Source organism: Dipodomys merriami, unplaced genomic scaffold (genome assembly GCF_024711535.1).
Source record: "Dipodomys merriami isolate MVZ:Mamm:240054 unplaced genomic scaffold, mDipMer1.0.p SCAF_36, whole genome shotgun sequence".
NCBI classification, from domain to species: domain Eukaryota; kingdom Metazoa; phylum Chordata; class Mammalia; order Rodentia; family Heteromyidae; genus Dipodomys; species Dipodomys merriami.
In genome coordinates this window covers 7,549,021-7,570,570 of record NW_027205159.1, presented here as the reverse complement: position 1 = coordinate 7,570,570, position 21,550 = coordinate 7,549,021, and the positions used below count along the sequence as shown (strand labels likewise).

The 21,550-nt window shown below is 43.8% G+C and overlaps 1 protein-coding gene across 5 annotated transcripts in view; it reads right to left on the bottom strand.

The window, feature by feature from the left end:
* The window catches only part of Nck2 (NCK adaptor protein 2), a 153,691-nt gene that overhangs the window by 4,670 nt on the left and 127,471 nt on the right, over window positions 1–21,550 (bottom strand). For all 5 annotated transcript variants that reach the window (XM_069988628.1, XM_069988626.1, XM_069988624.1 and 2 more), the window contains one exon: window positions 7,424–8,145. In XM_069988628.1, the coding sequence (XP_069844729.1) occupies window positions 7,424–8,145 (722 nt within the window). The remainder of the gene's footprint in view (window positions 1–7,423; window positions 8,146–21,550) is intronic.

Below are 21,550 nucleotides of genomic sequence, written 5' to 3'. Positions count from 1 at the left end.
GTGCACAGTTCAGTTCAAAGACTCTGAATAATGTCCTTGTAACTTTGTCTTTTCAATATCAATCTGATTGTAACCAAATGACAGCAATTTAGAATAGAATTTTACTGTACATGTAAATACAATGTAATAATGAAAGGGTAAACCAAGTGTATACACCACAACTCAGTGATTCTCAAATTTGAGCAACAGAATCACAGTGTACACACACACACACACACACACACACACATACATGCGCGCGCGTCGCGTGGGAGATTGAAGTTCAACAGGCTGCAGGAAGAGAACTGGTAGTTTGTTCACTGGTGATCTGCCACTCAAGCCATAGTTCCACTTCTGGCTTTTTGTTGGATAACTGGCAATAAGATCCTCCATGGACTTTCTGCTTGGGCTGGTTTCAAACTATGAGTCTCAGATCTTGGCCTTCTGAGTAGCTAGGACTGGAGGCAAGATACTTCTTTTTTTTTTTTTTTTCTTGTATGGTCCTAGGGCTTAAACTCAGGATCTTTTTGCTAAAGCTTTCCCACTTGAGTCCCAGCTCCACTTCTAGATTTTTTTTTTAGTGATTAATTGGAGAGAAGAGTTTCATGGCTGTCCAGGTTGGCTCCAAAACTGTCATCGTCAGATCTCAGCCTCAGATCTGAGTAGTTAGGGCTACAGAGAGACTCCCATTTTAACCAATATAAAGCTGGTAAAGTGGCAAATGCCTGTCATCCCAGCTACATGAGAAGCACAAATAAGAAGACTGCAAGCCAGCCTGGACTAAAGAAAAGCAGCAAGGTACCACTTAAACACAAGGAGAACAAAAAGAAAATTGTAAAAAAAAGCAAAGATGGTTTATTTTATATAAAATATATCTTGATAACAATTTTGTAAATGTTAAGTACTAATCTATAAAGGTTTCTGAAATTCTGATAGAATTTCAGGAAACAAACCCAAATGGCATACTGGGGGAGGAAGCTGTGTTCTTCCTGCCACAGAAGCCTCTGATAGGGCTCATCAGTGTAGTCTATGGCTGGAGGGGATGGAAGCACACAGCAGTGGTGGACTAGGGAGCAGAGTTAGAGGAATGTTCTTGGGCAGCAAGGATCCCTAACTTAGTGAGCACTGAGGCAATCTGGCTGCGGTGTGGGTGCATTCCACTAGAAATCACAGCTTTTCTCCACCAACAAGGACCATACTGCACCTCTGGAGCTGGGAACAAGAAATGTAGAAGCCATCTCTGTGGGGCAACCACCTTCCTACCATGTATCTCAAGATCAAAACAGAAATGTTTCCTGTGGTATTTCTTTGGCAAGTAGCAAAGCACTTTTCAAAGGGCACTCTGGATCTCTCTGCTGGGGGTGGGGGTGGTGTCTGTCACCCAGGGCCACGAAACGCAGGGCTCTCCCACGTTGAGTGTGATGTACAGGCTGGCAGTGGTGGTGGTCTGGGTAGTAGCGGAACCATCTGATAACACACTACCCACTCAAACAGGAAGCACCCCAGAAGGGCCAGGGAGGCCTGCAGCTCCAGAACATCCACTGCATCTGCACGCATGCTTTGCTGAAGAAAAAAATTACTGCTCAAAGAAACCTGAGGCCATTTGATTTCTCCTTATTGCTTATTAAAACTGAGTGATGGTCATATACCTCTTCATAAAATAAGGTGTGACTCTGTTATGTTCTATGGGGGTAGACAAACATATTCATGTTTTCTGTAGCCACAGCCAAGAAGCCAAAACAGAACAAAATCTCCAGAAGGTTTATGTTTATGTTGGTGTTATCCACTTATCAGCCCCATATTTGCTTTGATACCTAAGTGATAAAAGAAGTTAGTGTCAGTGACTCATGCCTATAGTCTTAGCTACTTGGGAGGATTGCAGTTTGAGGCTACTTGGGCAGAAAAGTTAGTGAATGTTTCTCAACTGATGGCTGGGTATAGTTATCCCAGCAATATGGAACATGGTTCCAAGGCCATCCATGAAACACAATAGCCAAAGCAAAAAAGAAGGGCTGAGGGGCACGATTCAGGTGACAAGAGTACTTGCCTAGCAAGCAGGGATGGCAAGGCAAGGTCTCTCTCCAAGAGCTCTGGCTCACCTGAGAATCAGGAGAAGGGAGTCAGGTGATGAAAACTGAATTCTAGGGCTGGGAAGGTGGCTCAGTGGTAGAGTGCTTGCCTTGCAAGCCTGAGGCCTGGGTTCGATTCCTCACCACCACATAAGCAGAAAAAGACAGAAGTGGCACTGTGGACCAAGTGGTAGAGTGCTAGCCTTGAGCTGAAGAGCTGAAGGGCAGTGCCCAGCTCCAGAGTTCAGGCCCCACAACCAACAAAAAACAAACAAAGCAAGCCCTGAATTCTAGGAAAGAGTCCATACTAGACTGTCTTCTAGAGCTTTCTAGGATCAAGAATTAAATAGGATTAAAGTAAGAAATATTATAAAAATCCAGGCTTAAAAGTTCCATTTGGTACTGGGCAAAAAGCCTGGCAATTAAAAGTAACTTATCTTTGAAACAAGACAGATGCACATAGGCACTATTCATGGTAGCCTGCCTTTTCTTAATACTAATGCAGTCAGGAGGAAAGAGGGCAAGCGATGGGAGGAGAGCTGGTCAGTAATCCGTGAAGGCATTCACTCATTCCATTGCTCCTGACCTGGAGGAGTGTGAACTTTGACAAAGAGCTCTTTCCTACTACTCTAGCAGAAACACATGGTTAACTACAGCTTTATTTTTAAACTCAAAAGAGTAAAAACTGTTGACAGCAAAACATTTTAGGAGATGAATGCTAGTTAACAAATGCTAATAGCTTTGTGTAAAATTAAACTTCAGGGTAGAGTTCTAATTTTAATAATAACTGCTGTAAAAATGTATAAAACCGTCAAGAACACATGATAAGGGCTAGGGGTCCAACCCAGTGGGAGGATGTTCTTCTAGGATGTTCTACCTTGAGAGAAGGTCTGAGAAAACTGTGGTTACAGGTGTTTTCTATTATATGTGTGTGTGTGTGTATGCGTGTATGTGTATCACATTAACATTTACACACAAATATCCATACAAATATTTACATACACTCATATACACACACACACACACACACACACACACACACACACACACACACACACACACACACACACACACACACACACACACACACACACACACATATATACACACACACAAACACACACACATATTTTCCAGCCTCAAAGTTTGCCCTCAAGAGCTCAAGCTTGCTTGACATGCTTGTTCAACTGGCACTCTACCCCGTAAGCTATATCTTCAGTTCAGCATTTTGCTGGTTAGTTGGTGATGGAATCTAATGGACCTTTCTGTTCAGGTCAGCTTTAAACTGTGATCTCTTGGTCTCAGCTTAAGCCAGTGGAAGCCAGCAGAAATATTAAAATGTACAATTATTGTAAGGAACTCATAAGTCTTTTATTTCCTGATCAAGTAATATTACTAGTTAAAAAGAAAAAGAAGCTGGATGTGGTGGCTTACACTTGTAGTCCTAGCTACTCAGGAGGCTGAGATCTGAGCATCGTGGTTTGAAACCAGCCGGGTTAGTAAAGTCCTAGAGACTCTTATCTCCAATTAACCCCCAAAAGCTGTAAGTGTGGCTCAAGTGATAGAGTGCTAGCCTTGAGCAAAAAAGCTCAGGAATAGAAACCAGGACCTGAGTTCAAGCCCCAGGACTTGTACACACTCACACACATACAAAAGGAATGTGTACTCACTGACTTTGTGTGTTGGCAATATGCACAGTAAATCGTCCTTAGCAAGATAATTTATCTCTACCTGAAATGAATGTGTTGTCTGCCAAGAAAATAAGAAAATAATAATACACAGGAGGGACCATTTGCTCAGAGATGTCTCCCAGACCTCTGGCTGATGCTACCCTATGTCACCCTAGCCTCTCAGCACCTTTTCAGACCTACCTAACTACTGACTCAGCATCTTCTTAACACCCTATACAAGGACGACAGATGGAGCAACTGAGAAAATAAAATGCTGATAACTTGCACAGCTTGCTCCAAGTATAGCTTCCGGGTCTCCAATCAATCAACATAGGCAGATATGTAAGAACTTCTGAGCATAGAGATATAAGCAGAATTTTTTTACATTACAGAGGTGTGGGTCACTGGTGGTCAGAAAATTAAACATGGAGGACAAGAAACAAATTGTGTTCCTTTAGCTGCTAAGGAAAAATGGCAATGGAAATAACAAGTCTACTTGTATCTTCATCCCTTGGTGACTCGGACAGACAGTTCTGATAATCCCAGATACATGGATATGGCAAGGTTTTAGTGTGCTTTTCCTGCAGTGTACATTTCTTCCATCAAAAAAGAATTCCCAGTGTTCACAGATAGCTCTTTTACTTTTTAATGGAGGAATACGCTTTTCCCACTTTCTTCTCTTTTTTTGCCAACACTCTTGCATACTCAGCTGGCACTCTATCACTTGAGCCATGTCTCAAGTCCAGTTTTTTTGGTATTACATTGAAGATGGAGTCTTGCAGACATCTGCCTGGGCTGGCTTCAAACCATAATCCCCAGATCTCATTAGTTAGGATGACAGGTGTGAGCCATTGGCACCCAATTTGAGCTTGTATACAATCCTGGCTGAAATTTTGCATTGAAATGTTTACTATTTCTAGCCAGGCAGAAAAATCTATGAAGCTCCATTTCTAATTATCCAGCAAAAATGCAGCATTGGGCATGGCTCAAGTGGTAGAGTACTATGCCTTGATATACTCCAGTGCCCTCAGATAAGATGGGAGGTGGGAGGGTTTGTATACCAGCTCATTTATATTACAGCCACTTGGAATATATGTTAAAATGATACCTATTTGAAGACAGGTTTCCTCCTGCCCCCCAGCTGCTATGTTTATTTAAAAAGATTAAAAAAATTCTGTCAGGCTTCTGACAGGATCCTGCAACAAGGGGAAGTCCCAGGCTAGATGATGGAAAGAAAGCAATAGAAAATAAAAAGAAGATATCCACCTCTAAGCCCCATACGAAGACCAAGTGCCTTGTTAACCTTTCTATCTCTACATATTGTGCTGTGTGATTATGTCTGATTACAAACCTAAGGACTCTCGGTGGCTTAAGGATGGTGGTGAAAACCAAGCTCAAATCTAATAAATGCTAACATGAACAGGACGGAAAGGAAAAGAAAGATGGGGGCCTGGGAGCAAGGTAGGAAAAGAGTAAGCAAGGACTTTGCCCGCTTGTCACCCATGGACAAGTTGTCCTCCAGGGCCACACTGCAGAGGAGAACTAAAAACAGATTGGATTATGGAGCCCCATAGGTCCTGGCATACCCTTGCTATAGGCCTGCAACCAACAGCTGAGGACAGCTATGTCACAACCAGTCCATGAGGATCAGCTGCGCAACACAGCCGCGAGCCCCAGGCGAGGCCACTATGCATACAGAGCCAATGGATGTCCCTGTCCTCATGAAGCCTTTTGTGTCCCCTGCACCTGGACTAAGGTCTGGACATGAAGTTAGGGTGTCCTATCTTGGTTTCCTCAATTCAGAGTGTAAACAAATCTGGGATGATATCCATAAAAATGGCCCAAACCATTACTGTTTTATTGATGAAACAGTCACTAGTCTAATGTAAGACAGATGAGTGGTGGTCCTGCCTCTAAGAGGATTTGACCCCAGAGTTCAGACAGCACCAACCACCTCCATGTGTCTCACAGGAAAGCAACAAGACCCCTTGGGTCAGGATTCTGGATGCCACTCTTCTCACTGACTCTCTACCTAAGGAATTTTCTCCCCTAGTCCCAAATATGAAAAAAACCAAATGGAGCAAATTTCTCTCACTATGTCTTTTCTGCCCTTCCCATTCTACCTTCTAAGAAATCTCTTAAAGGCTAACACTTTAAATTGAGCTAAGTACTCTGGATTGGTCACTTTCTACTAAAAGTGGCTTTTGAAGGACTGCTCTCAAGTTTCTGCTCTTCAGAGTTAAAAAGCACTCCTGTGCTCCATTCCCAATAGGTCTCTCACTACTGTGATGGTGAGGAAGTTCACAGAGCTTCTGTCCATAGAACAATTCTATGTGATGTCGTGCCAGCTGCGATAAGCTGGCAGCTTGATAAGCAAACCTCAGAGTTCATGTTTCAGCTGCAGTTTGCTTTCAGTGTGCTACGGGAACCCCACAAAGCTGCTGACATCATAAAGGGGGTCTAGTTTCCATCAGCACAAGGCTCCTTATGCTTCAGAGGATGGGCCACAGTAGGTAGGCCCTCTCTCTCAGGGGCTGGGCATTCTTTTCTGATCAGTCAGAGTGGGGGAAAGTGCGCTTATTATACTGTCCCACTCAAAAGGCAATAATCTAGAGCATGTGCTTACATCTTAAGGAAGAACCTGAACCAGTAAAACTTCAAACACACTGAATGAACTATGTAGAAGGAGTATTTAGGGAGATGTCTACAAAACTGGCTGAGTAGACCTGTAAGGCCCAAACCAAGAGGCTACCTTGTTGTGAAGCTGCCTCGGCATTCCAGACAAGCCCAACCCATACAACCTTCCAATTAGCCGCCTGCTGGAGGAAGATCTGCTGCCCGCCAGACAAGTGGCCTCATCCTTGATTCACTTCACATCCAAAGCCCATCTCAAGCCAGGGCTATAGCTTTCTTTTCAATTCAGCTCGTAAGTGCTTTGACAAGCTGTTCAGAAATGAGCTCCGTAGAGGGGTCTGAAGCTGAAATGACCTCAGGATTATATGATTTAAAAAAAAAAAAGGCAAACCAAGTCACAAAAAAGCTGCATCAGAAACCAGGTGCCATCTTGCTGAGAACCCTCTGTGTGGTTGGGACAGGCAGAGCACAGTAAATCACCCCTGCATGGGACCGGAAAGCAGTGTCTCTAGAGTAAAGGCCGTCAGAGAGAAGAGTTGTACCTCAGAGAGAGATACAACTTTCACGAGTGAAAAAGTCCTTTCTAGATTCTTCCCCCTTCTATGGAGGCTGCCTGCTGACTTTATCCCAAATGCTACTCACCTAACCACTGAGGGTAGGTATCTTCACAGGACCTGGAAGAGGAATGAAGGGCACCCCAAGGTCACACTGTAAAATTGACTTCCTCACTGTATGCCTCCTCCATCCTGGGCATGAACAAGCCCCCAAGTGGCTACTAGAAATCATGGACATACAGAATCCCGGAAATAACATATTTTGTTTCCCCGACATGTTACGGATCCACAACTAATAAAATACAGCAAAGATTACAATGTGGAATAATAAAAGTTAAATGTTAGTTATTCATTGGGGGGGGGGAGATTTTTCATGAAATGTCAGATGTGGGTGGCAGTGGGAAATTGAACCCAGGGATAAAACAAGGGTGGGTTGGGAGAGGGGGAGACCATGGTACATTTCCTTTCCTCCCAGGACCCCCCCACCCCCCAGGCCATGGGCAAGCCGGGCACTTACCGAGGACTCGCTGTCCCTAATGAGGAAGTCGCCCTCGACGCCCCGCTCGTTGAGCGCGCACTCGGCCTGGTGGCGCGTCACGTTGCCATAGTACCACTCCCGGCCCGCGAAGCGCCCGCTAGACGAGGGCCCCGTGTAGCTGATCTGCGGGGCGTGCGCGGGGTGCAGGGCTGGCCCATCACTGAGGACCACCACGTAGTTCTTGGGCACAAGGCCCACCTGGCCCCGGGAGTTTTTGCATTTCCACCACTCGGGATCATTCTCGGGCTTCTCGATCACCTCCATGGTCTCCCCCTTCTCGAAGTTGAGCTCCTCCTCCGTGACGGAGCTGAAGGGGTACAGGGTCTGCACCACGTGCAGCACCCGTGCGCCCTGGCCATTGCTCATGGCGCCGCCCCTGCGCAGGCTCAGGAAGCTCGGGGCCTCCGCCGCCGCCTCGTCCACCTCCTCCAGCACGTAGTTGGAGGGAAACCAGCCAATCTGCCCGTTGAAGCTGCCACGCCACCAGCCATCGCTGCACTTCTCCATGACCGTGACGCGCGAGCCCTTCACCAGGGATAACTCGTCCTCCCGCTCGGCCACGTAGGCGAACTTGACGAAGGCGGGGATGTTGAGGTCATAGATGCGGTCGGCGCCGCTGCCATTGGCGGGGTACTCTGCATCCGTGCTGGGCGTTGGGGATGCGTCCCGTGCGCTCGGCTTCCTGCGTGTCTTGCCCAGGCCTGCGGAGACAGGGCAGGGACTCAGTGGGCACTACGCACTAGTGGGGCACCTACCCAACTTCCACACTACCAGGGCGCCTGGATATGTTACCAAGGGGACAGTAGAATGGTTACAAATGGCAGTGCCCATTGGGAAAACCAGGGTGTCTGTTGGTGGGTGGTGAAGTTACTAAAAACTTAAAGTGAAATTCTCCTTGGCCCCAGCTGGCCTGGGACACAGGATGCAGAGGAAAAGATAAGTTTGCTTCTGAAAGGCTGGTGCAGTTTTAGAAAGCCACAGAAAAAAGCACAGAGAAATATCATCTAAACATTCTAAACAGGAAATTGAACTGAACAAATTCAAAGATCTGGCCCAATTCTGGAGGGGTCATGTCTTAGCAGGATTTGCATCCCTGCCCCTGTACCTCTCTTCTCCCCTCTCCCAGGATGACTGTGCACCACCCTACCTGCCTGGACATAGGCTGGCTCTTCCTGCCAACTTCCATGTCTCTGCCTTTTCTTTCAAAACAGGGGACTAATTTTCCACAACAGATGGTGTATGAGTTAGAAAAAAAAAAAGAGCTAATAAACATTGTGATTGAAAACGCACAAGTGGGTCATCAAATGAGCCGAATGGGCTACGGTCTGCTTGTAGATATGTAAGGGGTTCAGAGGGATAAAACAGACAATCTCAGAAAGCATCGTGGGCAAGATTAGGAAGGGTTCTTTAGCTCCGTGAGAATGAAACACATTCTGCACAAAAGAAAACAAAGTTTGAAAAGTCCAAAAGTGAAAATGCTTTCACCCTGCTAGTATGTACAGATTTCCAGGAAAGCATGTTGGTAGAGAGCTGGGAACCAGCCCTGCAGGGTGGTGGGGGAGGAGGTCACTGGCCTCACTCCTTAGCTTTTCCAGACACAGCTACTTACCAGACAGCTCTGCTTCAGCCTTTAGTCACTGGGTTAAGTTAGGGTGGTACAGGGACAGCAGGTACCAGTAGCTCACACCATAATCCTAGTTACTCAGAAGGCTGAGATGTGAGAATGTGCATTTGGAGCTAGCCCAGGAAGATAAAACCTTGAGTCTTATGTCCAATTAGCCAGGACAAAGCTGGAACTGGAGGGTGGGTTCAAACCATAGAGTGCCAGCTGAATAAGCAAGCAGAACAGCCCGAGGCTCTGAGTTCAAACACATGTATTGGCCAAGAAAGAGGGAAAAGCAAGACTACAATGGTATAGTTTCTTTAAACTCAAGGCCTGGGGCTTGCTCAGGGTTGCTTGCTCGGCTGCTGCTCTACAACTTGAGCCAGGTTTGCAGCCTAGCTTTTTGCTGGTTGTAAGTCTCACAGACTTTAATGCTCAGGCTGGCTTCAACCCATCCTCTGGATCTCTGCCTTTCAAAAAACGAGGATTACAAGTGTGAGCCACTAGCACTAGGCTCATACCTTCCTTCTAGCTTCCTTTCCTGTTTTTATTTTCATTTTTTGCCAGTCCTGGAGTTTGACTTGGGGCCTGGGCACTGTCCCTGAGCTTCTTTTGCTCAAAGCTAGCACTCTACCACTTGAGCCACAGCACCATTTCCGGCCTTTTCTGTTTATGTGGCACTGAGGAATCTAACCCAGGGCTTCACACATGCTAGGCAAGCACTCTACCACTGAGCCACATTCCCAGCCCTCACTTTATTATGTAACCTGCAGTAAGGACAGATTGGCTCTAAGAAATACTTCTGCTTTTTACTGAGCAGGCAGGAGGTCAATGCATTAAAAGCTGCAACACATTGTCCAGTGGGGCTACTGTCCCTAGGACATGTCCAGGCTCAGAGCCTGGAGCAGGTAAAAAGTGGCCACTCCCACAGGACTTAAAGAGAACACTCCAATTCATTTAAGATAATGACACCTACTGTTTCATTTCAGACCACATTTGACTCAAGTGTATGAGAAAGGCAAAAATACAAAGGAATATGATATAAAGTTCAAATTTAGATTTCTACATAGGGCTATCTACCTTTATAGGAAAATAGGATATGCCAGAACTTACAACTCATTTTTTCACATGACTGCAAAATGTAGGATAGTTTAACTATACAATGAGAATACTGTGATAATTTTATAATCCAACAGCATACAGTACAGGTTGAACATCTCCCAGTCCAATAATCTGAAATCCAAAACTGCTCCAAAGTCCAGAACTTTTTGAGCACTCACATAACATTGTAAGTGGGAACTTTCACATTTGACCATGTGTGACAGGCCTACCAAAATATAGATGCATTAGTAAAAATTATTGCCATTTCCCCTAAGCAAATATTGTATAAAATAATCTCCAGGTCATGTGTATGTAAGTCAATTTGTTGGCCAAACTTATAGTTGTAGCTCCAAACAAATCTTATGTAAACAAAAAATACTATAAAATATGAAGAAAAAAAATACCTGAAATCTAAAACACTTCTGGTCCATGGCATTTTGGAGTGGGGATTCTTTTTTTAAAAAAAAAATTGTCAAGGTGATGTACAGAAGGGTTACAGTTATATGTAATGAGTACATTTTATTGACAAACTTTGTTACCCCCTCCTCTATAAGGTAATGCTAAGCAAAATGAACTCCTACATTTGGAATCAAGAGGTTTTTGTTGTTGTGTGAAATTATTTTTTCTTCCATCTTTTGCCCCCTTTGGTTTATCCCCTGTTGTCACTGTTTTTGATTTTGGTACTCTGTGTATTGTATATATGTTTATCTGAATTGGGTAAGGGAAGGAAAACAACAAAATGGTGAGACAAAGGGTGAACCAGTGCAACAGTGATACTCACAAGACATATGTTCAAAATGAACTTTACAACATGGGGCGGGGGGAGAGGGAGAAAAACAACAAGAATAGGGATTCTTAATTTTTGTCCAGAAGGCAGTAGTGTCTGAAGCTTGTCAAATAGGCAGAAAAATCTCTCAGCAAAGAACATGCTGATGTAGCCATGACCAGACAGAGTACCATTTTGATAATGATGATGTCAGGAAATAGTACTAGAAGTATTTTATAGGACTTGTTAAATGTGTGAGTCACCAAAAACTACCTAAGAGGCAGGTCTTACACTCACCAAGACATGAAGACACTGGGGTAGAATCCAACAGAACAGACACAGACATTGGCTATCACAATGAACTGTTGAAGACATTTTGGAATTGTGATTACACTGTTACTACTTTCAAAAACAAGGTAATTTCAGTGAACTCGGGCAGCAACTGAGACTTTACAGAGTGAGATGAATAGACAGATGTACTTGCTGCCCACCTGGAACTCACATTTCCTGCCAAACATGGAGCTCTCTGCACCAAACAAATGATGTAAAATGATGTGAACTGATGCTAACTGGGTCACAGGATGGCTTAGAGCAGGGTCTGAAAGAACTCCAAGTTGCCCATGGCATATCTGCTTACTTAGCATCACTGTATAAAGTTATTTCCTTACTCCTACAATATAAGTAATACCATGCTGGTTTGCTTGGGCTGTCCTAACACAAAGAGTCAGAGACTGGGCACTTAAACAGCAGACATATATGTCCTCAGAGTCTGGAGGTTTGCCTCTTCTGAGAACTATTCCCTTACTTGTATGTGGCTATCTTCTCTCCATGGCTGCTCCCCTGGTCTCTCCTATATACCTTTATCTCTTCTAAGAACACGTCGCACTGGATTGTTTTAACTCAATCAATTACCTTTTTGAACCCCTCTTCTCCAAATACAGTCACAGTTCTGAGATAAGGGAGGACAAGACTTCAACCTGTGACTTTGGGAGGGATACTGTTTCACAGGTCCTAGTTCAAAGGATTTTTTTTTTTTTTTTTTTTTTTTTTGGTCATGGGGCCTGAACTCTGGGCCTGGGCGCTGTCCCTCATTCTTCAGCTAAAAGCTAGTGCTCTACCACTTGAGCCACAGAACCACTTCTGGCTTTTTCTGCTCAAGTGGTGCTGAAGAATTGAACCCAGGGCCTCATGCATATAAAGCAAGCAGTCACCTGAGCCACCTTCCCAGCTCCCTAGTTCAGAGGATTTGTATCATGTACACAAAATATTGCAGGAACAACTGATCTTAACCAAGTGACAGCTTTCAATTCCCTTTTGCATAGAACACAATTTTTCCAAACAATGGCCAAAGTCCTCTTGAAAGATGCATGGCCATGATCCCAGCCATTGCCAGACGGTCACTGAGCTAGAAAGTGTGCTTGCCATGCTTTTGGCACATAGAAGCAGATATCCACCCACCAACAGTAGCAATGACATATGTAGCTGCTGGTGCGGTGAAATTTAAGAGGCAGTCAGTCACCTGGAGGTCAGAAGGGACTCAAGCATTGCTGATGCTAATGTTAACTGTTGTAACAGTCCTTGATGAAACTAGTATTTGTCCTCTGTCAGTAGTCAGGAACTAAGACTGGAAAGGGTTGAAGAACTGAACCTAATGCCCTCAAGCCAGTGAAGTGGGGCAGACCAATTTAATCAACCAAACCCTAGTTAATCCATGATTTTCAAGGTACCAGTTCTGTCAGAGATTGCTTTGTTTTCTAAAGAAAACACCTCTGAGACTTTGAATTGAGTGTCAAGAAATTACCAACTTCCCTTCCCTGATCTTAGGGAATGACATGGTTCCAAGTAGGAGTAAGCCAAGGCCCAAGATCTGGGTTAAGAGATGTGACAAGGGTCATAGACATAGTGCTGTGTGCCGGTGGCTGACACCTGTAATCCTAGCTACTCAGGAAGCTGAGAGGTGAGGATCACCGTTTGAGGCCAGCCTAGAAAGGAAAGTCTGTGAGACTCTTGCCTCTAATAAACTACTCAGAAAAAGCTGGATATGACGCTGTGGCTCGAGTGGTAGAGCTCCAGCCTTGACCAAAAAAAGCACAGGGACGGTGCCGAGGCCCCAAGTTCAAGCTCCAGGACTGGCAAAAAGAAGTTATAGGTAGGGATGTTAGAATAGTAGATAGACAGCTAAAGCAGCCAGACAGTGCTGGGGGTAGGGAAGCACTGTGTGCAGGTGGACAAAGTTACTTGGGCTGCTGAGAAAAGATGTTCTGACTTCCCCTTTCTTCCGTTCTTCTCCTCCTCCTGCTCCTGCCCAATGGCAGAAAACAAGGTCATGTGGCAAGAAGGGATGAAAGACCTTGAAAACAAGGCAAAATCTGATTGTTTTACCATTCCCCACTTCAAAAATAGTCTTCACTTCTGTGAGGAAACTTGTAGACTGCAATCCCAGGGTCAGGCCTGTAGTAGGATTGCTTATGGGTGAGGGGCTGGGGGCCTGATGCTCTCTTCTGGCCTGGACTTCACCTGAGACTGTAACCCAGCTATGAGACAACTACAAAATGTCACAACAGGCAGCCATTCATATGTATGTCAGACAAAGACAGAGCTGCCACACACCTGACTCAGGGCAAGTCCCAAAGGAGCATCATGCCTTGGAATGCCACACACGGCTCAGCAAATGGCCCTTTAATTTGGAGACAAATCAATACCATGACCATGCAGGTAAAGGGAGACAATCAATACCATGACCATGCAGGTAAAGGGGGACCATGAGACTCCAGTGTTCCTGACATTCTCCACATGTACTTTTTCCTATTCATCTTCTACTCATACCACCAGCTTCTTCTCCTTGTGATGGGAACACTCTGAACCCAACATAATAACAGGGTGGCATGCTTTTATTCAAAACTAGAGGCAAGCTCTCAAACCCACTTCTAAACACAGATGCTTCAATAACCAGGGCTTATACTCACTGTTCATACCATACGCTTGGAGAGAACATTTCCTAACACTGTCTCTAGGAGGGGACTATTCATCTGCAGCCCAATAATGATGCCTGGTGCAGGCTGCACAGAGCACCAAAAGCCCTTCCAAAGGGCACTAAGCTGGTGCCCATAGCAGTACCCAATAAGACCCTGTCTCACAGACATATTCTTTTTTAATTGTGAAAATACTGTACAGAGGGGTTACAATTAAATGAGCAAGATAATGAGTACATTTCTTATCAAGCATTGTAGCCTCTTCCTTTGTTTCCCCTTCCTATCCCTTCCCATCCTCCCCCCGCCCCCCCATCCTCCCCTCTATCTTCTCCCCCCCCACACACACAACAAACTTGTAAAGTTCGTTTTCGACATAACAATGTGTACATCTCATTGTTGCAATGGGTCCACCTGTATCCCTATTTAAACAATTTGTTTTTCCCCTTCCACTCCACAAATTATACCGACATCAAATACAGTGAAAGCAGGGGTTATACTGTGGGGGAGGGACATACAAAGCAACAAAGAAATAATCTTATAAATGTGTTAGAAACAATCACAAGAAAGAAAAAAAAACATTTGAGTACATATCTTAGGGTTCATTTCCCTAACATCACCTTATCTGACCTTTTCTGCTTGACTCAGACATATACTAGATATTGCAAATAAGGGAAACCATGGGACCTATGTTTCTTTGGGCCTGGATTACTTCACTTAATATAATTTTTTCCAAGTCTTTCCATTTCCTAACAAACGGGGCAATGTCATCCTTTCTGATGGAGGCATAGAATTCCACTGTGTATATATATCACATTTTCTTGATCCATTCATCTACTGAGGGGCATCTGGGTTGGTCCCATATCTTAGCTATAGTAAATAGTGCTGCAATAAACATAGTCGTGCTGGTAGCTTTAGTGTGATCTTGTTTGTAAACGTTTGGGTAAATGCCCAAAAGTGGGATTGCTGGGTCATAGGGGAACTCTATATGGAGTCTTTTGAGGAACCTCCATACTACTTTCCAAAGTGGTTGAACAAGTTTACACTCCCACCAACAATGCAGTAAGGTTCCCTTCTGTCCACATCCCCTCCAGCATCTGTTGTTATTAGAGTTCTTGATTTTGCTGTTCTAACTGGAGTGAGGTGATATCTCAATGTTGCTTTGATTTGCATTTCTTTTATGGCTAGAGAGGTTGAGCATTTCCTCATGTGTCTATTGGCCATCCTTCTTTCCTTTTCAGAGAAGTTTCTCTTTAAGTCTTTAGCCTACTTATTTATTGGGCAGTTGTTTCTTTGAGGATTTGTTGTTGGGGGATTTAATTTTTTGAGTTCCAGGTATATTTTAGATATGAGACCCTTGTCACAGACATATTCTTTAAGTATGTGAGCTCTTGCTCATACAGGACCCTCAGATGTACCCAGTGCTACCATGTTTTATTTACTCTAGGACATAGTACACTGTGTAGAAGGGTGTTTTAGCCAGGTTTTATATAAATTCAAATGATGTGACCTTGTAATTCTCAGGTTAGTTATAAAATATTACTGCACAGAATTTACTTACTGTGTGAGTATTTTGGTTGAGTCGCTGCAACTTGCTCTGTATTATGGATCAAAATATCTAAAATGTGACCTTAAAAAAAAAGGACTTACCCAATTGCTGGTAAGCTGTTTTTAGGTCAGGTGAAGAACAGTTACTTGCAAAGCACTAACTTTGTAGCCTATCAATAATGTACAAACAGCAACACTTTTGCGTGGGGGGAACAAAGAAAGGAATAAAAACCAAGATGAGCAAAACAAAAGAAAGCAAGATGCCATCTCTTAGGGCCCCTGCTCAGGGTCCAGCAGGATTTTAATGCTGACATTGAAGATTAGGCTTAGAGACAATCTCATTCTCCTTAAATCTCTCATAAAATTCTGAGTATTGGGCTGAGGGTTTGGCTCAGTGATAGAGCACTTGCCCAGCATACCTAGCTTGCTTTGTATTCCATCACCTGCATGAAGAAAAATAATACTTATGTTTAAGATCAATGAGAAACGGAAAATAATCTGCCCTGGCTACTACCATGAAATAGCATAGAATGTATAGCTTAGAAACTACCAAGAATTTATTTGCACAGTTCTGGAGGCTGGAAATAAAAAAATCATAGCACCAACCAATTTCAGGTGCCGTATGGATCCATTTCCTGGCCCCACAGATGGTCCTCACAAAGGGGAGAGGTAAAGGGTCTCGATGGAGCTTCTTTTGTAAGGGCATAGGTCCTCTATTTTCAGGAATTCTGCTTTCATGATGCACTCACCTTCCAGAGGTCCTGCTTTTCTACTGCCATCACATGGGGTTAGGAGTTTGGGGGAAGAAACATGCATTCAGTTCAAAGCTGGTAGGCCAGTGGTTGGTCATCAGTGGGGAAAGGACCAAGGAGTCCTGTGTGTATACTGCCAAGGAGAGCTGAATAAGGCAGGAGGTTCTGCCATTCATTCCTACCTCTTCCTGTCCCCCTGCTCAGAACAGGTGCAGCTGTAATGCTGTTTGCTCTAGGGTCTCCAGCAGGAGAGCCCTCAACAATGTACTCTGTAGATGAGACAGCCTACAGTCTTAGAAGGAGAGCCAGCTGGGAGATGCCCAAGGATGGTAGAGTTTTCAGCCATGGAACAATGTCACCACGCTCTCTGATGAAGCTACCTCTGTGGGTGTCATATGGAAGACCAGCCACCATTGTGCAATGGCCTAATCTGCATTTAATAATAACAATAATGAAACACAGACACTACAATGCTTCTTGCTTTGTGAGTGGAAGAATGGCACCATGTTAAGTGGCAAACAGCTGAGTTGAATTTAAGGGTATACTACATCTTTCCACTTTGGTGACAGTTTTTCTAGCTGTTAGATCTCTGATCCTGAGCTCCATTTTTATTGACAATAATAGGCACATTTTAACTTTCCTGAATAAAATTACATATATTGAAGATAGAGTTCTAATAAAAGCTTGAAATGTGTCATACATTATTAATGTTGGTGATTTAAAAGTCAAAATCTTTTATATACTCTTCTTAAGATGAAGGGATATTATAAGAGACTCCTTTAAAACATGTTCTCACTGTCATCTTCCAGCTGGAGTTCTGGAGACATAAGATAAAACATCAAATGAATTTGATAGCTCAGAAATATATTCAAGGCAATTCATTAAAAGATCTATGAAAAAGTCACTTAATTTTTGCTATGAAGCCAGATTTATCCGAAAGATTCCTGGTACTTATAATACTATTTATATAAAGTTAGAATTAGAGGTTATTAACTTGTGGTTATTTCCTCTACAAGAGTGAGGACCAACCATCAACTAAAAATGATGAAGGGCTTTTTATCACTAAAGGCCACCACATGCCAAGGAGCTGTGACAAGATCTGATTAAGAAGCACAGTAACCACAGTACATTTTTATGGAAGAGTTAGTACGCACTTGCTGTCTGGTTGCTAACAGCTTTTCATGTGCTGGGTGATGATTCAATTCATATCTAGTTATTCAGATGTGCTGATAAGATCAGTTTGCACTTATTCGGAATACCCAGTATAAAAGTTCATCATCAATCAGGAAAGATAAAATTCAAATTTACTAAACTTAAGCATGCTTGGACAAGGTGACAGGTAACAATGAATGCATGGACTGTTGTTTTCATTTGACTAGCAATTTTTAAACTCTTCTCTTATTTAAAGGTCCCTGCCACCCATGCTAGGCCATGGAAGAACCACCTATGTCCCTGGTCTTATATTCACTAGACAGCAAGTTTAGTCACATATAACCCCAACCCACCTCCAAGTCTCTGTCATGCTGTCATCAGGGCCAAGTTCCGTGAGGTCCCAATAGTAAGAGAGAAAACTATCCCCTCTTTTGACAGCGAGAATATGCTAGAAACAAAGGAGATTAAAGACTGGATGAAAGTTGGCCCTGGAGCCTTTGTTCCTTTCAATGGGAGAACTCTATTTAAAAAATAAAAGCCAGTATCTCTTTTAAAGCTGAATCATTCCCTGGATCTCCCTAAGCAAGTCACAGGCAACACAGCCATGGGAAAATGCCCTGGATACATGGGCAGGTGATAGTTTATAAGGGACTAGTGTGTTGTGGGCCATCCCTCACAGTCAAGAGCTATCTCAAAGATGGCTAGCACCTAGATTCGGAAGAGCACTACAATGCTGCGATAGGTATCCATGAGGGATCTGGCTCATAACCGCTCCTCCCCACACAGGTCTTACAGAACCCACCACACCAAGGTGTCTCCCTGGGAATGACCATGTGTAGTCTCTAGTGTGACCTCAAGGCCTGGCACAGGCAGACGTTCAACCATGGTTGGCTCAGCTGATAAACTCTTGATTACTGAAGCTACATCCACACAGTCAGTACCTATACTGCCAGAAGGTTCATCAGGGGATTACCCAGGAAGACCTATTCTCAGATCACAGAGCACATATCCCACGAACCCTTCCCTACAGTGAGTGTTTCTTCCTCTGTCAGCAAAGCTTCAGGAGCATACTCTACACAACGGAGGCTGAACTGTCTGATAGTTTCGCATTATACTACTTCCTGATCCACCCCAACGTTCTTCTTTTTCCACAGTGGAATTACCCAGATTATTTCATATACCACATAATAAAACAATACCACTGAGTGCCATAGAAAATTCCTCCAAGTCCAGGGAGCAGGCACTATACAGGATAAAAGTGAGGGGAGAGGAAAAGATTTCTAGGGAAGATGGAAGCTGTCACCCAAGGCAAACCCATGTGGGGGGCTGTCACTGCTCCCTGTGTGTGCAGGGGGTCTTTCTTCCAGTGGGAGGCTTGCCAGTATCCAGTTGGTAATGAAGTGTTGAACAAGGAGCTTAACAACCTACTCTCTTTCCCTATCATCGCACAGAAGGACCTTGTGCACAGGGCTTTGAATGTGAACTCCCATGTGTGGTCTTAACAAAGAAATATCTTTATGAGCAGGCAGGTGAAAAACATGACTGAATATATAAGCTTCAAAATATAAAGTTTTGAAGTATATGGATTTTCTAAGAATGTGAAAGTCAAATGGCAACACAGATGTCAATGAAAATAACTTTTTTTTAATTGTAATTTTCAATTAAAAATACATATTTAGTACCTCTCAACACATACACCCGATCCAGGAGCTGGAGTACTTTTGAATATGCAAAAGAGTGTATGAAATGTGGCACCGACTACATGTGACATTCTGGAGTGTGATTTGAAATATCACTGCATGGTCCAAAGTTCAGCACTCACACCCAACTTTTCAAAGCCACACCTGTTCCCTGAGATGAAATATGATAAATGAGTGAAGGGGAATGTACAGGTGGTGAATGGCAGGTGAACTATGGCATGGTTGAGCCATCCTTCAATCTTGGCATCCCATCTCTTAGCTTTTGGCCTCCAGAATTCCACAGCATCTCCATCTGTACCCGGATGTGGATGCCACTGAGCAGCGAATGGTGTACATACAAGTCCAAGTGACAGCTGACGCTGTCAGCAGTGACAGAGGCGAATCAAGCACAGAATGGAAGAAGTGGGGCTTTCTCAAGATAGATGAATGAACCTGCTTTTCTCTTAAGAGGCTTCTGAGAGGACCAGGTCTACCTCCCCTGGCTTCTCCTCTTCCTGTGGGAAAGGGTAGAAGCAATTGAGACATGAAGATATCTATGCATCGTCATAAAAAGGACATGCAGTCAACACAAAATGGGTCAATGGAAAGAAGAAAAGAGCAGCCTGTATCTCAAGTAAGAGTGTTAGAAGATCTCCACAAACCAGAGTCCTGGGTGTTCTCTCTTTACTTCCACTCAGGAGAAGGGTTTGGAGGGGCCTATCATCCACTGATAGCCTACAGTGGACAGTGCCTAGCTTGGTTTTGCAGGTTAACATGTTAGCAATGCTGGTTAAACCCCAAATGCCTGACCATCAGAGAAAACTACTGATTCAAGTAGACTGAACCATGGAGCACAGTTCATTTTTAAATTATATCCGAGGGTGAAGAAAGCTCATTTTTTAAAACATTTGAGGGGGGAAAACCATGGGGAAAGACACAAAAGGATCCAGTGGTCCTTTTGGGCATCTCATAGATAATTTTTTTTTGGTTGGTCGTGGGCCTGAACTCTGGGCCTGGGCACTGTCCCTGAGCTCTTCAGCTCAAGGTGAGCGCTTTACCACTTGAACCCACAGCACCATTTCTGGGTTTTTCTGCTTTTGTGGCACTGAGGGATCGAACCCCGCCACATTCCCATAGCTAACTTTTGTCATTGCTGTATTTTTCTTATTAGCACAGTAGGTTAAACACTATAGATCTGATCAATACATTAGTAAATGTATTCATTCATGCTCTGCTTACAAACACCCACTTGTAAATTTTACAAGTTAGCCAATCAACTGTCATGTCCTTTAAAGAAACCAAAACACACAAGCAAGCAGGATTTTCTGCCAATACCACTACAGCCTGTCCTGCTTCCTTGAAGAAATATAGCTGTCCCTAGCCTCAAAAAACAGAGCTACCCCCCTGGTGGCTTCCACAGCTGTGAGAACCACTGAAGGCAACCTGAGTATACTCACAAAACCCACAAACTTAGATGTAGAGATGGAAAGCAACAGTAGCTTAGACAGACAGAGCTCTGGACGAAACATGACACTTGAAAACATGTAGGTTGATGTGCAGAAAAACATCTAGTCCCATCTGCTCTGCTAGCATATGCAGGAGCTCTCCCAACGTCTACTCTACTACAGGGAGCAGTGGACCATGTTAGAAAGGGGACAGATAGAAAGAGGTTATGATCAGCAGGAGTTATGATCAGCCTTGCTCTAGTACAAGAGGCTTGGCAATCAGCACTACACATCCATCCAGTTAATAATGCATCTAGGTAGCCTTGTGGCCACCCCCTGGAACAGACACTAAAATGGAGTAGAGGAAAAGGAATATTTTAGACAGAAAGATAGGAGTTAAAAAAAAGTTGTGCAGGCCATATGGAGAAATATGGTCCTAAACCTGTTAAGAAGACTATTCTCATCTCTAGGCATATTTAATTCATGCCTTGATTCCATGTCAGTAACTCTTTAGCTAGGAAGGGGTGTTCATTTCATTCTTTAGAAAACTGTGGCACAATGAGATAATAAGAAGTGATCAACATGTCATCACTGGGGATACTCCCACAGATTCCACAATCTACAGTTAGCCCAACTCCCTTATATAAAAAGGCTATATATACTGTTTACACAGAACCTACATATATCTAAACCATCTCGAGATAACTTACATCACTCGATCATATAAGGGCTATGTAAATAGTTGTGAGATATATCAGTACTGGGCTAGAACTCAGGGCCCTGGGCTCTGTCCCTTAGTTTTTCCACTCAAGGCTAGTAATCTACCACTTGGGCCACAGCTCCACTTCTACAGACTCATCTTTCCCCCCAACTATTTTAATCTACTTGTGGTTGGTAGTACCCATAGACATGGAACCTACAGACAGATTTGATACCTATCTTTCATCAGGACACAAGGGGTTGTCAACCAGCCCACTTCCCAGTGGGGAGAGCAATTTGGGTTTCACATACCCCGCGAGCAGCTCCACATCCGCTTCTCCATTAGTTTTCTAAGGTTCAGACCCTACCTACCACCACACACGTCTCTCAGT